Source organism: Uranotaenia lowii, chromosome 3 (assembly GCF_029784155.1).
Source record: "Uranotaenia lowii strain MFRU-FL chromosome 3, ASM2978415v1, whole genome shotgun sequence".
Taxonomy (NCBI): domain Eukaryota; kingdom Metazoa; phylum Arthropoda; class Insecta; order Diptera; family Culicidae; genus Uranotaenia; species Uranotaenia lowii.
The window spans coordinates 109678644-109700774 of NC_073693.1; the positions used below are offsets into that span (position 1 = coordinate 109678644).

Consider the following 22131-nt stretch of genomic DNA (forward strand, 5'->3'; position numbering starts at 1 on the left):
AGATTCAGATTTCAGATTACGATTTCAGATTCAGATTTCAGATTCAGATTTCAGATTCAGATTTCAGATTCAGATTTCAGATTCAGATTTCAGATTCAGATTTCAGATTCAGATTTCAGATTCAGATTTCAGATTCAGATTTCAGATTCAGATTTCAGATTCAGATTTCAGATTCAGATTTCAGATTCAGATTTCAGATTCAGATTTCAGATTCAGATTTCAGATTCAGATTTCAGATTCAGATTTCAGATTCAGATTTCAGATTCAGATTTCAGATTCAGATTTCAGATTCAGGTTTCAAATTTAGATTTCAGATTCAGATTTCAGATTCAGATTTCAGATTCAGATTTCAGATTCAGATTTCAGATTCAGATTTCAGATTCAGATTTCAGATTCAGATTTCAGATTCAGATTTCAGATTCAGATTTCAGATTCAGATTTCAGATTCAGATTTCAGATTCAGATTTCAGATTCAGATTTCAGATTCAGATTTCAGATTTAGATTTCAGATTCAGATTTCAGATTCAGATTTCAGATTCAGATTTCAGATTTCAGATTCAGATTTCAGATTCAGATTCAGATTTCAGATTCAGATTTCAGATTCAGATTTCAGATTCAGATTTCAGATTCAGATTTCAGATTCAGATTTCAGATTCAGATTTCAGATTCAGATTTCAGATTCAGATTTCAGATTCAGATTTCAGATTCAGATTTCAGATTCAGATTTCAGATTCAGATTTCAGATTCAGATTTCAGATTCAGATTTCAGATTCAGATTTCAGATTCAGATTTCAGATTCAGATTTCAGATTCAGATTTCAGATTTCAGATTCAGATTGAGATTTCAGATTCAGATTTCAGATTCAGATTTCAGATTCAAATTTCAGATTCAGATTTCAGATTCAGATTTCAGATTGAGATTTTAGATTCAGATTTCAGACTCAGATTTAAGATTCAGATTTCAGATTCAGATTTCAGATTCAGATTCGGATTTCAGATTCAGATTTCAGATTCAGATTTCATATTTCAGATTCAGATTTCACGATTTAGATTTCAGTTCCAGATTTCAGATTTCAGATTTCAGATTCAGATTTCAGATTCAGATTTCAGATTCAGATTTCAGATTCAGATTTTAGATTTAAGATTTCAGATTTCAGATTTCAGATTTCAGATTTCAGTTTTCAGATTTCAGATTTCAGATTTCAGATTTCAGATTCAGATTTCAGATTCAGACTCAGATTTCAGATTCAGATTTCAGATTCAGATTTCAGATTTCAGATTCAGATTTCAGATTTCAGATTCAGATTTCAGATTCAGATTTCAGATTTCAGATTCAGATTTCAGATTCAGATTTCAGATTTCAGATTTCAGATTTCAGATTTCAGATTTCAGATTTCAGATTTCAGATTCAGATTCAGATTTCAGATTCAGATTTAGATTCAGATTTCAGATTTCAGATTTCAGATTCAGATTTCAGATTTCAGATTCAGATTTCAGATTTCTGATTCAGATTTCAGATTCAGATTTCAGATTCAGATTTCAGATTTCAGATTTCAGATTCAGATTTCAGATTTCAGATTTCAGATTCAGATTTCAGATTTCAGATTCAGATTTCAGATTCAGATTTCAGATTCAGATTTCAGATTCAGATTTCAGATTCAGATTTCAGATTTCAGATTCAGATTTCAGATTTCAGATTCAGATTTCAGATTCAGATTTCAGATTCAGATTTCAGATTCAGATTTCAGATTCAGATTCAGATTTCAGATTCAGATTTCAGATTCAGATTTCAGATTCAGATTTCAGATTCAGATTTCAGATTCAGATTTCAGATTCAGATTTCAGATTCAGATTTCAGATTCAGATTTCAGATTCAGATTTCAGATTCAGATTTCAGATTCAGATTTCAGATTCAGATTTCAGATTCAGATTTCAGATTCAGATTTCAGATTCAGATTTCAGATTCAGATTTCAGATTCAGATTTCAGATTCAGATTTCAGATTCAGATTTCAGATTCAGATTTCAGATTCAGATTTCAGATTCAGATTTCAGATTCAGATTTCAGATTCAGATTTCAGATTCAGATTTCAGATTCAGATTTCAGATTCAGATTTCAGATTCAGATTTCAGATTCAGATTTCAGATTCAGATTTCAGATTTCAGATTCAGATTTCAGATACAGATTTCAGATTCAGATTTCAGATTCAGATTTCAGATTCAGATTTCAGATTCAGATTTCAGATTCAGATTTCAGATTCAGATTTCAGATTCAGATTTCAGATTCAGATTTCAGATTCAAATTTAAGTTTCAGATTTAAGATTCAGATTGCAGATACATGTTAAAGGTTTTTGTTCAACAATTCATTTCCGAGTTTTTCTCTCTACAGATTTTTGTAATAAAAGTAATAACATTTCAGTTCAAGGATTCTATAGAATTATACCTATATAGATTTGTAATTCAGATTTTGGCTCAGTGTTTTTAAATGTATAACCATACACTGATGAAAAATTTATTGCTTTTTCAATTAAATGATTCAGTAATGATATTCGAATTTTATTTTTAATGTTTTTATTTTTCAAATGAAATTTAAATGAAATATAGTTTTCTTAGAGACATTTCATAAACATTTTAGTTTTAAGTTTAATTAAATTTCTATTTGGTTTTTTAAGTTCTTGAAATCAAATTTGTCCCAGTGTTGCCTGTCAAACTCTTTGTTTACGAGCATAAAACGCAGCATAAAATTTTTGCTTCAGCCAGCTGCAGTTCATTTTCAGTGGTATGTGGATTACAACATGAATTAAAACAGAATATCATCGATTCTAGCTGTAATTGTAAATTAAAATTATTGTGATTAAGATTTCCGTAGACGTAGAATTCGCGTACGCAACTTACGCCAGGACCGTTTACCAAGGTGAGCCAGTTTCCTTTGCCATTTTCCTAGGTTTGGTTTCCTCTAACTGTTGTTTTATTTTTCTTTCTTTATGTTGCGTAGATTCCCCAGCTGATTAGAGAAATCGCAGTTCAATTCGTTGTTCGCTGCTGGAGGAAGGGAAAAAGTGCGTCTCCGTTTTTATTGTGCTGCGGATGCTTGTGGATGGGGCTACCTTGGTTTGGTCATTGATTCTGGCTGAGCGATATGGATTCAGAGGAAACATCACAGTCAGCTGATCACGACACTTCCGGAGGGTCGTCAAATTTATTCGACGATGAACTGGCACCAGCTGCCGTTGATGTTCAACAACATCCTGGTGCCGTCAGTGAGGATTCCCGGGAACCCGTGGCTTCGCTGGTGATTAACCATGAGCGCCAGGAGGAGGAGGAACATTTCTACGTACCTGCCAATTTGATTCCGGTGGCTTCCGAAGGTCAGGACGACTCACGCCAGGAACAGGCTTCCCTGGTAATTGAGCAGCCTACCGTTAATATGGAAATCGACTTGGCACGGATTCACCAGCCAGGTTTCCTGTCTCCGGTAATCATTCTCAACAATAACCTTATCATGGACACGGTTCCGGAAGCACAAGCCACGATAGAAATTGTGGAAGATGACGACACCGATGAAGTCGTGGTGGTGCAGGACCAGGCCGGTAACGAGCAGGCAGCCACGGTTACGGCGGCCCTGACGGCAGCCGCCCTGGAAGGACCGATTGTGCTGATTGAGGACACCCTGCGGATGGCAGGCGGTGCCGGAGCGCTCAACCTTTCGGCGGGTCCATCGTCGCTGGTGAGGAATCCAGCTGCCGCCGGGGAATCACCGAGAAGTCGTGAGTATTCTAACTCCTAATTCCTAATAATAAAATGTCTTTGCTTTAAGTGTTTTGATAGACTTTTGAGTTTTTGCTGTTTTTGAAATTCAATATGACGTGTAATGGGGTTGAACAATCCATAGTTAAAACCCCAATCCATCATCATCGTTATTTGTTCATTCTACGTCATTCCGGTAGTTTCTCGGAATTCACAAATTTCTTTGAACAACGTTTCCAAGTTTTTCATAGCAATGATTTTGCCATAATTTATACTTATCCGTTCATTTCTAAGGCAAAAAATGACTGAGTTTATAAACATAAAAATCGGAAGTCCTAATAAACTTCTATGTAGGTATCCTTCTTAAGCTTCTTTCATGCTCATCTCTTGAGCGTTTGTAAAAAACATGTTCTGCATCACATTGAACGTAATTTTATCAAAATTGATCCACTACTGATTTTTTTTTATTATTTTTTAAAGTTGAACTACCGAAAAACCGTCCACACTTACCCCGGTGTACCTTACCTTCATATTTGGAAATATCTTTTATTAGCCAATTCTATGCTAATCTCAATTAAAAACTATCATGGGCTCAAAGTTTTTGAATCGAGTAAAGTTAGGTGACAGGTAGGGCCCAACATAATACTATTCACTGTGACAACAAACCTCAGCCCTACAAAGGCTATTATTTGTTGCTCACTTCACACGACACAATACTACTCACTGTGATAACAAAACTGAGCTCTACAAGGGCTACTATTTGTTGCTCACTTCACACGACATACTACTCACTATCACGACAAACCTCAGCCCTACAAAGGCTACTATTTGTTGTTCACTTCACACAACACAATACTTTTCATTGTGCCAATTACCCTCAGACCTACAACGGCTACTATTTGATGCTCACTTCACATGACACAATACTATTTGTTGCTCAGTTCACACGACACAATAGCTACTATTTGTTGCTTACTTCACATGACACAGTGTTACACATTTACACATTATACAACCGATATAAAAGAGGTTGGGTCATTCGGTTGATGGACATTAGGCCGAATAGGCTATTTGGCCCCACTAAGCCGAATGGGTTGTTCGGCCGACGGTTATCCAGCCGAAGCCTGTTAGGCCAAAAGGACGCAAGGCCGAAGGATGTTCGACCGAATGGTCACTAAGCCAAATGGTCACTAGGCCGAATAGTCATAAGGCCGAATGGTTATTAGGCCGAATGGTCATTGGGCCGAATCGTTGTAAGGCCGAATGGTCATTTGGCCGAATGGTCATTAGGCCGAATGGTCATAATGCTGAATGGTCGTAAGGCAGAATGGATGCTAGAAGGTCGTAAGGCAGAATGGCCGCAAGGCCGAAAGGTCTTAAGTCGAATGTTCGTAAGGTCGAATGGATGTTAGGCCGAAATGTCGTTAGGCCGAAAGTTCATTAGGCCGAATGGATGCACGGCTGGATTCAACCATTCGGCTTTGCGACCATTCGGCCTAGTGGCCATTTAGCCTAACTTATAGGCCTATCATAAATTCAGCCCAACGACCATTCAGTCGAACAACCATTCCGCCTAGTGGCCATTCGGCCTAACGACCTTCTAGCATCCATTCGGCCTTACGACCATTCGGCTTTACGACGTTTCAGCCAAGCATCTATTCGCCCTTACGACCATTCGGCCTAGCATCCATTCGGCCTTACGAACATTCGGCCTTACGACCTTTCGGCCTAATGACCATTCGACCAAAGCACCATTCGGCCAATTGACCATTCAGCATTATGACCATTTGGCCCGAATGACCATTCGGCCCAATGACCATTAGGCCAAATAACCTTCAGCCTAATGTCCCATTCGGCCGAACATCCGTCGGCCTTTTAACCAACTCGGCCAAGCGACCTTCGGCCTAACATGTTTCGGCCTATCGGCCTTCGGCCGAATGTCTGACCCCGTAGATATTACCATATCTGATTTATTTTGTTGCATGTATTTTGAAGAACATTATAAATATTCTGTTAAAACTCTTTTTTTACCCTTGAACATTAAAATAAAAAAAAATGAGTAGGGGAGGGGGGCTATTTTTTAGCGTTACGTAATTTTTAGAGGGGGATGCGTCGCAGCGTTACGATTTGTGACATACGGAAGGAGGGGTGAAAAAAGTGCATTTTTGCGTTACGTAATTAATGGATGTTGTTGAATTTAATCGACGTTTTTCGGCGAGTTTTACAAATTAAAACTGTTTTTTACCAGTTGTCCAGACGTTTCGAGCTACTTTGGCGTTCGCTCCTCTTCAGTGGACACTAAAATTTATTTTAAATTACAATTTAATGCTACAATTACAATTTTTGATTTCAAACTTACAAATTACTGGCTTTCGTCCATACTAATTTGTTCTGGCTCAGTTTGTTTTGGTTTTCGTTTACATTTGTGTGTCAGTGTCTGTGTTAATTTGGAAATGACGGGGTCATATGCTGTTTTAAAATTACACGAATCTCGTTGTCTGTTTACAACATTGTTGTCCCCTCTTAGTTTTATGTAAAAAGTTTCTGTAGTTATTCTTGCGTTGTATCCTGCTACTCTTTCTAAAATTTTGGTGTTTTCAAAATCAAAAACATGACCAGTTTCTAAGCTGTGTTGTGCTAAACTAGTGCTCATTTGTTTCGTTGATACATTTGTTTTAGGTTGTTTGATTCGTTTTTCTAAAAACTGGCTAGTTTCACCAACGTATGATTTCTCACACTTTCCGCATTTTATTTCGTAGACCACATTAATGTTTTTATTTTTTGGAATTTTATCTTTTGTTTTTGTGAAAATTACGTTTTTTATTTTGTCTAATGGCTGGAAAGCAACATTAATATCAAATTGTCTAAGATATCTGGCTAGTTTTTCACCTAAGCTGGCACAGTAGGGGATGGTTACAAAATTATTCATAATCTTATTCGTAACACTAAGGCTATTATAAATTTGATGTGTTCTTTCTTTTATAATATTAGAAACTAAATTCCTTGGATAGTTATTAAGTTTTAGAATTTTGTTAACTGTACTCAATGTTTTTTCCCTGTAAACAGTATGTGTGAGTCTTATTGCTCTGTCTACTAGTGCTACAACTGTGTTCTTTTTGTGTGAAAAAGGGCTCAATGAATTAAAATCAAGATAGCGTCCTTCTTCATCCTTCGGGAACCATTCTGTCGTGATAACATCCTCCTCTCGGCGCAAAATTGTGTCTAAGAACTTAATTCTACCATCAGTCTCGTGCTCGATGGTGAATTGAAGCCTTTGATGAAAACTGTTGAACGTGTTCAAAATTTCCATTTGCTGCTCGTTTTTGGCAGCAACCAAGCAATCGTCGACGTATCGCTTGAAAAACACCGGCGCGATTCCCTTTCCTCGCAGCTCAGCAAGCGCAGACTGCTCGATCCGTTCGAGAGCTATTGAAGCAACCACAGGACTCAGTGGTGAACCCATTGGGACTCCAAACTTCTGGGCGTAAAATTTTCCGTTGTGTTGAAAAAATGTAGATTTTAGCACCAGATCCAATAGTTGTAAAAAACTAAATTTTTCAATATGTGTATGTTGTTTTATTTCATCCCAACGGTTTTCAATAGTTTCCATCGCAAAATCGACAGGCACGTTTGTAAAAAGCGAAACAACATCCAACGAGAATAAAACCGTCTCCGGGGGAAGAAAAATTCTTCTCATTTCATCAACAAACTCGAAGCTGTTGTTGATATGATGGTCGGTTTTACCGGCGATTTTATTTAATATTCCTGCTAAATATTTGGCTATTTTGTAGGTAGCAGTGCCAATTGTTGAAACTATCAAGCGAAGTGGTCTACCTTCTTTGTGAGTTTTGGGAAGACCATACGCTCGAGGGGGATTACAATGAAAAACTTTTAATCGATACATTGTACGTTTATCAATGAAATCCTGTTTTTGCCATTCACCGATAACGGCATTTATTTTCTTCAATGTGGAACTGGTGGGATCTTTTTCAAGGCTAACGTACGTATCTTGATCACTAAGAAGTTCTCGCATTTTTTCCTCATACTCATTCCGTTGCAGAGACTCACACATACTGTTTACAGGGAAAAAACATTGAGTACAGTTAACAAAATTCTAAAACTTAATAACTATCCAAGGAATTTAGTTTCTAATATTATAAAAGAAAGAACACATCAAATTTATAATAGCCTTAGTGTTACGAATAAGATTATGAATAATTTTGCAACCATCCCCTACTGTGCCAGCTTAGGTGAAAAACTAGCCAGATATCTTAGACAATTTGATATTAATGTTGCTTTCCAGCCATTAGACAAAATAAAAAACGTAATTTTCACAAAAACAAAAGATAAAATTCCAAAAAATAAATACATTAATGTGGTCTACGAAATAAAATGCGGAAAGTGTGAGAAATCATACGTTGGTGAAACTAGCCAGTTTTTAGAAAAACGAATCAAACAACATAAAACAAATGTATCAACGAAACAAATGAGCACTGGTTTAGCACAACACAGCTTAGAAACTGGTCATGTTTCTGATTTTGAAAACACCAAAATTTTAGAAAGAGTAGCAGGATACAACGCAAGAATAACTACAGAAACTTTTTACATAAAACTAAGAGGGGACAACAATGTTGTAAACAGACAACGAGATTCATGTAATTTTAAAACAGCATATGACCCCGTCATTTCCAAATTAACACAGACACTGACACACAAATGTAAACGAAAACCAAAACAAACTGAGCCAGAATAAATTAGTATGGACAAAAGCCAGTAATTTGTAAGTTTGAAATCAAAAATTGTAATTGTAGCATTAAATTGTAATTTAAAATAAATTTTAGTGTCCACTGAAGAGGAGCGAACGCCAAAGTAGCTCGAAACGTCTGGACAACTGGTAAAAAACAGTTTTAATTTGTAAAACTCGCCGAAAAACGTCGATTAAATTCAACAACAATACATCGCGGCGATTAACCAACATTCATCGTAATTAATGGATGCCGCCTTGGGCAATTGCATGCGGGGCGTTTAGGAGGGTCGGTTTGGTAAAAAAAAAATCATGAGTCAATCGGGTATGGCCGATCTTATTTAGGACCACTCTGTGACTTGGCTGATCTTTCCATTTTTCGGTGCAGTTTTTGATCCCATTTTAGGTCCCAAGCGAGCTGGATGTTGTAGATTGTCAATTTTTGGGCATCTTTCTGGGAAACGGAAATTGGTGGAGGATCCATTTTACCTCCTTCGGTTGCCAGACGATCCGCGTATTCGTTGCCGGGAATTCCTTCGTGTCCAGGTATCAAGACTGTTGAAACCCCTGGTTTTTGCTATAAAATGAACCCACCAGAAAACTGCTTCGCTCGAACGCCCATGTATTCAATGACAAGTGTTATTTCCGACATCACAAAAAACCACATTTTTTCTGAAAGTAGAGCATCTCGAGCTAGAGTAAAATATTTTACGCGAACACTGTTAGAAGTTGGTGATATATATTTTGTTATCTTTGAGGATTTTCTTAGGACATATTACACTACAATCCGTGAGTAATCATGCAAAATAACTTAAATTGATTATTCTAAATGAATTTATTTCCTACCTAGAACTAAGTTTTCGAGCTTAAATATTACAACATTGTTTCTGCAAGTCATTCGGACCGTCTCAATAAGAGCAGTAAAAAAATTACCGAATCCGGAATACCGGAATAAGTAAGTTGACCATTAAAGTGCAAAATATTCTTTATTAAATATACAACTATAATTTGTTAAACTAGGAAACTGCTCTATCTTACAAACACGCACTGAACACAGAACATTTATAATTGGAAAAGGAAACTAAATTTGTAGGTATTCACACAAATCAAAAATATTTACAATAACTAATCCTGTACAATAAAATTTACAGTTTGAGCTGCTGTAATACAAGCTGCTACGAAAAATAGTTTTTCGTTCTACAATTCCGAACAAAGACTATGGTTACATTTTATTCGGACGTCTAGATCAGTGATTGAGGAAACCCATGGGTGTTTGAAGTTGCAAGCAGAAACAGCTTCTAGCACGCTGGTCGAGTCGGTGAAAATAGCAGAGCGGCCTGTGTCAGGGCAATTGTTTTCCAGGGTATAGAGTATGGGCGATGTAATCGAAAAGTTATTCTTTCTCTCCTCAAGAAAAACCCGTAAGATTTGTCAAAAGTTGGGTGAAATGTTAGCTGCATCCCACTTGCAGTGATGCAAAACAATCACCCAAATTCGCTTCCATCGCCTATTGTATAGGCTTCGGCGTCGCATGGATACCGCAGCCAACTTTTTCGCTTTCGGATCCATCAGTGTAGAAGTAAGAAAGGAAGGGTATTTTTGGGCGATTAGAGGATGGAAGTGGGGAAGAACAACTGAGAATGATTAGCCTGCTTTAATTTTTCGGGAATAACTGAAGCCAACTGTGGTGATTTTGTCATTCCAGTAGCGGAAGGGAGATGGTTTTCTAGGACAGAATTGGGGAAGAAGGGGGATGTTCAAAGTTTGCAAGTGTTCACGAGCGTACCGTAGAAAGGTGAGATAGAGAGAAGTATGTCACCTGCGTATATTAAGGTTTTAATTAAATTAGCGTTAAATATTTATAAGTACATCCAAAAAGAAGGATTAACTCAACCTAACAAAAAAAATCTTAACCACCTTCTGGATACTGGGTTCGCCGTGGAGTTGCGCGAGATCGTGGTTCATCCTTCGCCTCCACACTCCGTTCTCCTGCACGCCGCCAAAAATGGTTCTTAACACTCGTCGCTCGAATACTTCAAGTGTACGCCGGTCCTCCTTGAGCAATATCCTCGTCACGTACTCGTAGAGGACAGCCAGTCTAATGGTCGTTGTGTACAGATTATACTTTGAGCGAGGGCTAAGTCTTGTAGACCGCAGTTGTTTGTAGAGTTCTTCCGCTGATCATTCGCCACCGGATCTAACGGCTGGCGTCGTTGCCTGGCTGAAGTCGTTTTCGTTGGTCAGCTGGTGCGCGCCTAATATTCCAATTGTCGGTCTGAATTGTTCCTCCTGGCCGACCTGAGCGTTAAAATCTTCTATGAATCCGTTGTAAAGATAAACAAATTGTATCTAAGCTATATGTTTTCTATCGGGTATAAAAACGTGCTCGGCAGCAAATAAATTCTATTCTAAGTTTCTACTTCAACCAAACTACACGAGGTTTTTATTCCACGCAACTTTACAAGTGGTTATGGGCTTAGAATAGTTTGTTCAAAGAAGTTAAAGCAAAGTGAGATGAGAGATTCCCAGAGATGATGGTCCCCGGAACGAAGGAAGCGGCAATGGCTCAAGCATCAGCAGAAGCGGTACTGGCAGTGTCCAATCCGGCCAAGGCGACGGTTGAAGGCAACCTGTGGTCGGTGTGCGTTATCATGGAAGTTCAGTGAGTCTGCCGGCTATTGAGAAGCTGAAGGGACGGATCAACCGAGAGATGGCGACGATGTGGATCAGGACATGGACGAGCAAACGTTAGCTGCCATTTGCCTAAGCATCGAGAAGAGCAACTTTAGTCTGGTGAGGAACGCGGAAACAGCACAAGAGGCCTGGAACAAGCTGGTGAAGGCATTCCAGGACGATGGGTTGAACCGACGGTGCGGTTTACTGGACAAACTGACGTCGGTCAAACTGGAAGATTTTGAGAACGTAGAGGACAAGGACAACCGACAATTTGATAGAAATTGGATTCGACGTCAACTATCAGTGGCTGGCATCCTTGCTGCTGAAAGGTCTTTCGGCTTATTATGCTCCAGTGGTGTTCCGGGCCGGTCGTTGCAAGGTCCTGGATGAAGATGGTGACGTTGTTGCATCTGGATCCAAGACAATTTGGCTATACCGGCTCAACCAAGGGAAACCGGCGAAGTCGATTCCAGGGGAAACATCAGAAGAGCTAATGGAATTGTTATGCGATGTGGTTCCAAACCAGCCGAATCAACCGAGGAATAGACGTCCAAAGTGTGGTTCCGGAGCGTGAGCCAAAAGTCGAAGCCCTGCAAGATGAACGTCTAGAAGCTGAACCAAGTGTGGTGGAGCTTGATGTTGCGCTCCCGCCGCAACTAAAACAAGGCCATTTGTTGGTCAGCTAAGTTTTAGGCACAGTGGTAGGCAGGGCCGGATTAAGCCATCGGGGGGCCCGGGGCAATTTTTCTCGGGGGGCCCCTTTGATTCGATTTTTTTTCAAATGCTATCCCGGAGAATGCAAAACATTTTTAAACGTGTAAAAGAACTGGGAAAGAGCTCAGTATATTGTCTTCAAAAAGCCATTATTACTGCATAGAAGATAGTTTCTGGTATCTTTTCAACCTTTATCCCCAATTACAATTCTCTGATTCAGGAAAATTCCCGGATAGATAATTTAAATGAATTTTATTTTATCATTGATCGTCTGATTTGTGTTTCATAGAGAAATATTCACCTAATGACAATTGGGAAGCATCATGAGCATTTGAAATACAGAATACAAAATTCGAAAAATGAACAAAATAATTGAAATCAAGTTTTAGAGAGAAACAGATATAAGAGTTTAGGAATTCAAAACTTAAATTATGTTTAGAAACACAATTCAGTGTCTCAAATCTAAACCATAACTTCAAATCACGTTTTGAGAAACGAAATAAGAATTAAATTAAAAATAAAATCTAAGTTACAATCAGAGTCAAAGTAAAAATTGCATCGAATGTTAATTTCAATTTTATTTCATTAAAACACGAAAAAATGTTTTCATGAAATGTTTGATAACAATTTTTTTCATCTGATGAGAATCATAATCTTTCTCATCAGATAACGAAAAAAAATTTTACATATTGTTATTCTAAACGTAACAAAATTTTCATTCCATACCCTCAAAGCCAAAGGGTTATAAGTGCAAAAATGGTCGATTGAAATAAAATTCAGAATAGATATTAAATATTTAAAACACAGAATGAGTTATCATTGAAAAAAGTCAAATAAGGCATCCAAATGAGTGTAGTACCTTAAAAAAAGATCCTGAGTTCTCAAAATTTAGAAATACTTTGAAACTGAATCTCAGTTTCTCAAGAAACAACACAAGACTTGACAATCTCTATTAATTGACTCTGGAAAAAGATAAGATTGAAAACATAAAAATATTCATGTTAAGAGAATCACTCAATAATATTATAAACTCAACTGTAAGAGCATTTTTATGATAATTTGAGAATAATCAGTTGGAAAATGATATGCATTTTTCTTGTTAAGGAGAATGTGGCATGTTTCATATTTTTAAAACCAGTACTGGACTCCTATGAACGTAAAACATGGTTGCAAAAAAATATTTGACTGCTTTAAATTTGATTTAAAAATCGATTTCGTCACTGTTCAGGAATTAACGCTTTGGGGTAACATTGATCAGTCTTCATTTTGACGGTTTTAACGAATTTTCTTGATCATAAACTATACAAAACACCTTCAACATTATTTACAAATACTAATTTCTCAATTTCACCTTGATTTTTAACGTTTTCTTTTAAAAACATGTATAATCGAAAAAAAGAACAATTATGCTGCATACATCTAGGGCAAAAATTATAATAATCGCTAAATAGTTTTAGCTTCAAAACACAAATGAAATTTCACTTTCACACATTCCCCTAGGCCGTCCCACTATTTGCATTTGCATTTTTTCTTCAAAATCAATCATTTGATAGGATTCCTATCCATTTATCCAATAAGGGCTTACTCTAGGAAAATGTCCATCCTTTTAAATATCAAAAATTTATCATTAAATGACTAAAAAATAGCACTATAACTATACATATACAAAGTATAAAAGTTGATCTTTCACACTGAAATGTTTATCATAAAGCTTCTCTGCTCTCTCTTAGCACTGTTGGCCAGTTTTGGCGAAATTATCTGTTATTTTAGTGCAGTAACTATTACTTAAAGTTAAAGTAATAATTAAGATCATTATTGTGTATGCAATGAAAATGGGAAGATTTTTTTTCTTTGTTTTACTTTTTGTGTACAGAATATCCTGACTGACATATTTCGATAAAAAAAATTAAAATTTTAGTTTTTTTTTACTCATATTCTTTTTAATTTTTTTCGATTTTTTTTCGAATTCGGTTTACACTATTTTTGTCCAGATTTTGGGTTGAAAATTTTGAAATTCAATATCACGTTTTTGATATTTTCAGCACGCGAAATGCGGGAAAACTCCTTCACTGCTTACTCGAGGGGGCCACTAAACTCATGTAAGAGAAAAATTATTCTCGATATTATTTCACGGGTGCCCCTTTAGTTGTTATATTTAAAGTTTTCATTCCGATTTTCTAGTGCTGATTTCTTTTCATAGATTTGCAGAAATTAAACTAGTATTATTAAATTTATGTTAAAACTTTTTTTCCCTCGGGGGGCCCCCCTGAGCCGGGGGGCCCGGGGGCAATTGCCCCTTTTGCCCCCCCCCCCCTTAATCCGGCCTTGGTGGTAGGGAGCGCGTTTTCCCAGGCCAGTATAAAGAATTTGTTTTTTTAGTCCTGTTACTGGTCCTGGTCCTTTACAGTACGAAAAGGAGAACGAGCCAATAAACTGCACCAACGCTATGAAGGAGTGAACAGGCTTGCTTAAAACGGAACCTGGGATCTGGGCAGGACGGCGATTCGAATCAAATGGGGTTCCAAGCGCAAAAAAAATCCGATGACCGACCCCAGCGATACAAGGCGAAGCTGCGGATCCAGATACTCGAAATCCACCATCGGGCACATCTTCATCACGATGAGAGTAGCGATATCCTGGAAGGCCAGGTAAACGACCTAGGAGGGAATCATGTGGCAGATTTCAAGAAGGAATCATAGATTAAGAAGGAGTGTTGAGCTTTTGATAATCATAGAAACCTATGAATCCGTTGTCAAGATAAACAAATTGTATCTAAGCTATATGTTTTTCTGTCGGTTATTTAAACGTGATCGGCAACAAATAAATTCTATTCTAAGTTTCTACTTCAACCATACTACACGAGTTTTTATTCCACGCCACTTTACAAGTATAATGTTGATGGCTCTTGATTCTCAACTACCGCAGCCCTTGTAGATGGTATGACCATTTCGAAATGCACGCATCGTGGAACTCTTCCAGCATACCTCCTGCAGTACTACGATGTCGAACTTGCGGCTCTTCAATACATTGAAGAGCACGTGGGTACTGCCTATGTTATTTAGAGAACGGCAGTTACATGTTTCAAGTTTCCAATCGCTGGTCCCTTTTTGTCGCGTTGCTAGGTGTTTTTCGCAGTCGCTAACCTCATCATCTCGCTGGAGGACCGTCATGATGGTGCTGTTTCGAGTCCCGAACACCACCAAGACGTTGTTGCCTGCGCACGCCGCCCTTTACGTGGAGAACAGACGCGTACGAAATGCCGTCTAGCTTACTGTCAATGATCCGCTGGAAAGCAGCAGGGGCAGTTTCAATCCCAAACGGCAAAAGGTTGTACTGGAAAAATTCTCGAAGAGTTATGCGTCTGAAAATCGAAGAGCGTGGATAAAGCCATTGTCGATACTGGGTAGGGTATTGGATTGCACCAATGGAGATCGAACTAATAGATCCTCTCGATTCCGAAGACGTTGAGTTTGGTTAAAAAGTAATCTCGGTAATACCATGAACAATGATGTTTGCAAGGAATTCGTCGATGATACCAATATCATCTACTGATACACTGGCAGTTATAACTTTCGTTTCTTGAGTTGATGGATGGCCAATTATTTTGCTCGCAATTGAATTTAACGTGCTTCAAACATTCTAGTCGTAACTGGTTCGGGAAGCATTTTAAAACCAACTTGATGTATTTTCGTTTCTTCGAGAACTCCACTCACTTACCAATATGTCTTAGGAATTAACGATGTTCCATAGGATTTACGACAGAACAGATTGTATACCTCCTCTTATTGCTCTTGCTTCATAAAACTCTTTCCTTCAGCCAGAATGAAGTCGTCGGGAAGTGAATATGCCCATGATACTGTTGAGATGATTTTATGAGCGCTGAAAACATGCAATTTAATGTAAATCTGGACTCACTCTACCTCTAGGACGAAATTCCAGTCAGCTCTTCCAGATCGAAGTTTCGACAGATTTACACTCGCGAGAAGGCGTCTCTTGCTATTTTTTTTTACTATTGTAGATCGGCATAATCCAAAGAGTCGATGACTTTCAACGCATTTTCATAACAGTGTTCATATTTTATTCGGTTGTCAACCATAACTGCGAGGTATTTCAGCTGTTGTTTCGAAGAATCGTTAGTCCTTCAACAGTGATCTGTTGTATGTCCGGCCACAATTGTGTTGTTTAATAGTTTAATACTGTATTCAATATACAGTTCAGTTAGGGGTATAAAGATTTGAAAAATTTTCATGAATAAATCTGTTTTTGTTCCGATTCCAGGCAAACGGCGACGCATCAATACTCCCCAGAAAGCTCCTCCGCCGGTTCCGAAACCCACCGAACCGGCGCAGTACGACGACGATGACGACGGTACCATCTGCTCGATTTGTCTGGACAGCTGGACCCTGACCGGCGAACACCGGCTGGTATCGCTCAAATGTGGACATCTTTTCGGGTACATGTGCATCAAGCGCTGGTTGCAGGACAACCCGATGCAGACCCGGTGCTGTGCCACCTGCAAGACGAAAGCACACCTGCGGGACATCCGGCATCTGTACGCGAAGGCCGTTCGAGCGGTGGACAACTCGGAAGAGATTCGACTGAGGCAACAGGTAGACGAGGAAAAGTTGAAGGTGAGTAAACTAGCCGGGGAGTTGCAAGTGTCGCGAATGGAGCTGGAGGTACAGCGAACGGTGGCCAATGAGTTACGAGCTCGATTGAAGGAGTACGAGCAGCGGGGCGTAGGGGAGCTGCGAACGAATGCTTCGCTGATGGGTGAAATATCCAGTGGGATAGCAAAAGCTATGAGGACCTATAAAATTTCGTTGGATAAGACTATAGAGCTGTGTCGGGAGCCGGGTTGCCGCGTGATGGCGTACGGTAGTAAACGGCAACATTTGCTGGTATCACAAAAGTCTACCCAGAATCTTTTTCCCGGGTATTCGATCAAATTCATCGATGTACCAGCATTCCAGTATTCGTCCGTGCTGCATGTATCTAGCAAGATGATCCGTGATATTTCCATCGATGTAGAGGACGATCTGTTCACTGCAGCAACTAGTGAACGGTCTGTAAAATTGTTTTCCTTCAATAATCGTTCCGTGATCTCTTTTACACCCTCGGACGCGAATGTGTGGTCTTGTGCCTTTGATCAGGAACGAAGTAAATTCCTGTACTTGGGAACCCAATCCGGTGGGACCTATGTATACGACATCCGCAACCCCAACCAATATGTTGAGGAATTCCGTACTGAAGGGGATTGCTCGCCCATCATTAACATTTGTCCGGTATCCGCCAGTAGTTCGATTCCATTCGGAGGTTTTCTAATATGCAAGCTGACCTCCTGCTGGTTCTTCGAGTACACCGCTGCACAGAGGGTTGAATCAACTCGACTGAATGTAGACGGACCTTTCACAGCTATGAACTACTGTGAAAAAACAGGCTTCATTATGATAACAACAAGACCAAGCAGTCGTCATCCGAAAGCTCGTTACATTTTGGCCAGTTTGGTCAAGCTGGACTCGATCTGTGCCCTGCATATTGTTCATACCATAACTGGTTCGGTGGTGGAACCGAACATGATCCGCAGCGCCCAGATCAGCTTGGACGAAAATAATACCATGGTAGCAGCCTACCTTCAGGACGATCGGCAGCTGGCCACCTGGAGTACTAGCAAAACCGGCCAACGTCAGCAATGTTTGCCGGTGTCGGAGGTCTTGTGGGACCTGTGCCCGATCTACGCTGATAACCAAACGTTCTTGGCGGCACTTTCCGATAGCAAGTGCCGTGTGTTCAGAGCATATTCCGAGTGAAAGTACAAGTTCTTTTCGGTTTAGTTGGCGAGTTGTTGTGTTGATTATTTAAGACAGAAAGAGAAAAAAAAGATAGAAAGAGGAATGGATATGCAGAGTTTCGTAGTTGCGGTTGTCCCAAATATAGTTTCCAAATGTACCAAATTAAGGAAGAGACCACGTTGCTAAGAATAGGTTAGGAAGTGCGAACGTGATTATTTTTTTTACTACTGCATTCGTACAAATAAAGCCATACATTTGAAACTGAGACCAGTTGATTTCGATGACCATCCTTGATCGAGCGTTAAGGTTGTTTTTATTGAAGTTGTAGCTGTAGGCTTAAAAACTGCAATCAAATCCGTGTGCGTACAAAAAGCAAATTGAATATATCAGTGAGAGGCAGCTTTTTCAAAGTTAAGTATATTCAACATTGGATTGTCAGAGGTGAACCAGCCTGTGGCTGAAAACCTCGTAAATAAAGACAAAAAAAAAACATTGGATTGTAAAAAATATAATAAATCGTGCATTTTTTGTTAAAAGAAAAACATTCATTCATTAATCCGTGGAACTTTGGGTTGTATTTATTTTAAAAGTACAAAAAAAAAAATATTATTAAGTGTCTAAAAATTAAATTGTGAACCTCCTGCTTTATCCAACGAAGATTGTTTAAATCTCTTTCGGTCATTGAGAAAGCGAAAATGTTAAAGTTGAAGATGTGAAAGTGTCAACCGTGGCGGGTCATACCAAGGCAAGAATTACAAAGCTGGTTTCAGTCGGACAAACCCACAAACGACAGCAAAAACACCCGGCTGTTAATTATGTCAAGTTATCACCTTGTAAAACCATGAATAAAACCTCCTTGATGCTCCAGATCGATGTCCATCACGATGACCACACGACGTGACGATGACAAATTCTCGTTGACAGTTCAGAATCTCGTACGAGGCATTTTCGTTCAAGGTCTTGCACGACAGTGTCTTGTCCGATCCAATCCTGGTAACTGCTGGAGTGAAACGAGGAAGTATTTTATCATGGATGCTTTTTGAAATCGTTATGGATGGGATCTTGCGATTGGATCGATTGACTGTAGATCAAACCGAGGATTGCCATGGAATCATTTGACAATAGAGCAGCTAAACGTCCTTGATTTGGCAGACGATATTGTTTTGCTCACTCAAAGACATGCAGAACAATCTCGATGACCTCATCGAAAGCAGGTCTCAAAATCAATGTTGGAAAGACTAAGTCAATAGAAATCAACCCAGAAAATCTTTCTAATTTCGTGATAGCTAGGCAACAAGTTGAGAAAGTGGAGTGCTTCCAGTATCTTGGTAGCCAGATAACGCCTGATAGTGGTACCAAGAAAGACATCGAAACCCGGATCAGAAAGGCCCGATTTGGACAGAGACCAAGCTCAAGTCTATTATTTACAAGTGGTTTGATTAAGGCATTTTACTTATGAAGTTTTTATGTGCCGGCAATATTTTTCCTTAATTTGGGTTAGAAAAGAGGGGCTGTAACCGTCGCAGTGATTTTTTATTTATTTACAAAGTATACCGTCTCACGACATAACTTGACGAACATAATTCCTATAATTCACTCGGTCTATGGCAACCGTTCTCCAATTTCTCGGGCACCCCACGTTCGCCAGATCACGCTCCACTTGGTCTAACCACCTCGCTCGTTGCGCCCCCGCTCGTTGCGCCCCCGCTCGTCTTGTTCCTACCGGATTCGCAGCGAACACCTGTTTTGCAGAACAGCTGCCTGGCATTCTCGCAACATGTCCCGCCCAGCGTATCCGGCCAGGTACTGGAATTAGCCGTCAATCGGGAACTCAAAAAGGTCGATCTATTTTTAAAAAGAATAAAAAATCGTTGATGCGGTGTCGGTTCTCTAACAAATCCAGATCCAACAAGTGACACAGATGTTTATACTCTGGCATCTGGACGACTTCCAATCGATTTATGTGCACATGGTACATTGGTCTCCAAACTATGCTCGCAAAGTCGAATTTCTATCTTACCATGCTAACGTACAGGCTTTTTATTGTGTACGTGTCTTCCAGTTCTCCAGCAAACCGCCTCACCACTCCAAAAAGTGCAAGTCGTCCGATACTAGGCTATTTATGGGGTCCTTGAGAGTCAATCCGGAATCCAGTTTAACGCCCAAATTTTGTACGCTGAAAAACTCTGCTTATGTCTTCTCCGACTAGAGAGTAAGTATGCTGGATCGGTTTGAAGCTCCTCGTAAATGATATGACTGCGCATTTTGAGCCGTTCAGTTTCAGTTTTGTTCTAGTCGTAAAATCTGTGAACGCATTCAAATCACGTTAAAGTTTTTAGCAAACATTAATCCTTTTAACAGGCATGAATAATTTTACATCGTCGGCATAGATAAGCACGAATGCGTCCGAAAGCACTTCTGGCAAGCTGTTCATCAATAGAATGAAGAGAAGGGGTCCCAAGTGACTACCTTGAGGTACGCCTGAAGACGCTTTATATGGTTCCGAACTAATTGAATTTACCGACACGAATTGTCGTCTGTTCATTAGGTAGGTCTTTATCCAACTAAGAATGTGCATGTCCTCCGATACCTATTTTTGAAGACGCTTCCAAGATTTCATCTATTCCTGCTACGTCAAAGACCTTTGACATATCAGTGTAATTGTGATATCCCAACCATCCAATCCAATACACAGGTAGTGAACTCGCCGCACAAATTCGTTACCACTGACCGTTTCTTAAAGAAACCGTGTTGGCAAGGCGAAATCCTGTGTTCAATTATAGGATTTAGCCGTTGATAAATTAGCTTTTCAAAAAGTTTGATTAATGCTGAGAGTATCCACAGAAATTTCTGTTGACGAAGTCGTCTAGCTGGCGCCTGAATGTTAATGTTTTGCAGCAGTTGGAGACAGTCTATGTTATTCGTTAACAAGTCAAAGACGAACATTCTTTGAATGTACGTCCGTCTCCAGCGAAGGGTTTTAAGAGATATCAGATAGCATCTTTGGCTCCCCAAAGGAACTGCGTTAAGTAGAAGTTGACCTCTCCATACTTCCGATTTACCCAGTCTGAAAGTTGCGGGATTAGCCTATGCGTTCATTTTGCATTGTTCGATGCGTCGCATTGCTTCTGCCACTTGAACATTGACGCTGCTCGTTGAGCTTTACGCACTCCTCTAACAGCTCTTGCTTTGAAACACTTCATATCCTCCGCCAGAGTTATGTCGATGAGATGCATCTGCTGATATGGTCCTGTATTCACAGGAAACTTAAATGGCTATCAGCCGATGTGTGCTCCGTAATTTGGATCTGTTGCGCTCTACCGCAATGGCGGAGCTCCAGACCGCTTCTCCGTATCGCAAGCAACGTAGCACTGCCGAAACTACTTTGGACCATGGCAGTTCGGCATAATCTAGGCCAATGAATTTATGACTTTCGATGTACTTTCACAACAGTGTTTGACATGCGCCCCAAAACTAAAGCGATTGTCGACCATTACTCCAAGGTATTTCAGCTGCTGTTTCGAAGATGTCGTGTGTCCTTCAAAAGCAATCTCCATGTACGGTACAACTCTTTTGTTGGTCACGAACAGAACTTCAGCTTTATGGTGAGCTATCTGAAGCTTAACTCCCTCCATCCAAATGCCAACCCTTTCTACGGACACCGTTGCAAGGTCTCCTACCTCCTCGATTGTTTCGCCGGTGATCATGAGCACGATATCGCCAGCAAATCCGACTATCTAAACGCTTGCTAGTAGTTTCAGCGTTAACACTTCATTGTACATGGCATTCCAAAGCACAGGTCCGAGTATGGAACCCTGTGGAACACCCGCTGTTAGGGCAGTAGATCGTAACCCAGTTTCGATTTCGTACATCAGGACTCGATTTTCGAAGAAGCTTCCTATTATCCTGCAGAGGGTATTGGGAACACGCATCCTGTGAATCGCTTTTTTAATAGCTTCCCAGCTGGTATTGATGAAGGCATTCTTATCGTCGATCGTCAAAATGGCGCAGTGACGAACACCTGTCCGCTTCTTTTTATATGCGCATACTTCGACTGACATACTGACCATTCGGATGGCGTCCACCGTAGATCTCCCTTTCCGAAAACCGAACTGTCTGTCCGACAGTCCACTCTCGCCTTCTGTGCAGATGATATGTCTGTTGAATATTATCCTTTCCAGTAGCTTATCAAAGGTGTCCAGCAGGGGGTTTCCCAGTTTTCAGTAGTAGCACCAACTTCGCCTTTTTCCACGAATTGGGAAAAGATCGCTTGTCGAGAAACTTTTGTAGCACCACTGCCTGTACCGCCACCTTCAGCACTGCATTTGGAATTCCGCCTGGAACAGGGGCCTCATTCACCGCAAGTTTCTTAGTGATAGCCACAAGTTTCTCGTTCGTTACTGGCCCGATGTCGTGGGCACCCGAGTCGTACGGGGTAAGTAGCCACTGGGTCGGACCAA

The 22131-nt window shown here is 39.7% G+C and overlaps 1 protein-coding gene across 1 annotated transcript; it reads left to right on the plus strand.

Moving 5' to 3' along the window:
* The first annotated feature begins 2727 nt into the window (after positions 1 to 2727).
* Positions 2728 to 17932, plus strand: LOC129757149 (E3 ubiquitin-protein ligase RFWD3). Its single transcript, XM_055754275.1, has 3 exons — positions 2728 to 2912; positions 2994 to 3765; positions 16158 to 17932. The coding sequence occupies exons 2-3, from the start codon at positions 3138 to 3140 to the stop codon at positions 17687 to 17689; spliced, it is 2160 nt and encodes a 719-aa protein (XP_055610250.1). The 5' UTR covers positions 2728 to 2912; positions 2994 to 3137; the 3' UTR covers positions 17690 to 17932.
* The last annotated feature ends 4199 nt before the right edge of the window (positions 17933 to 22131 follow it).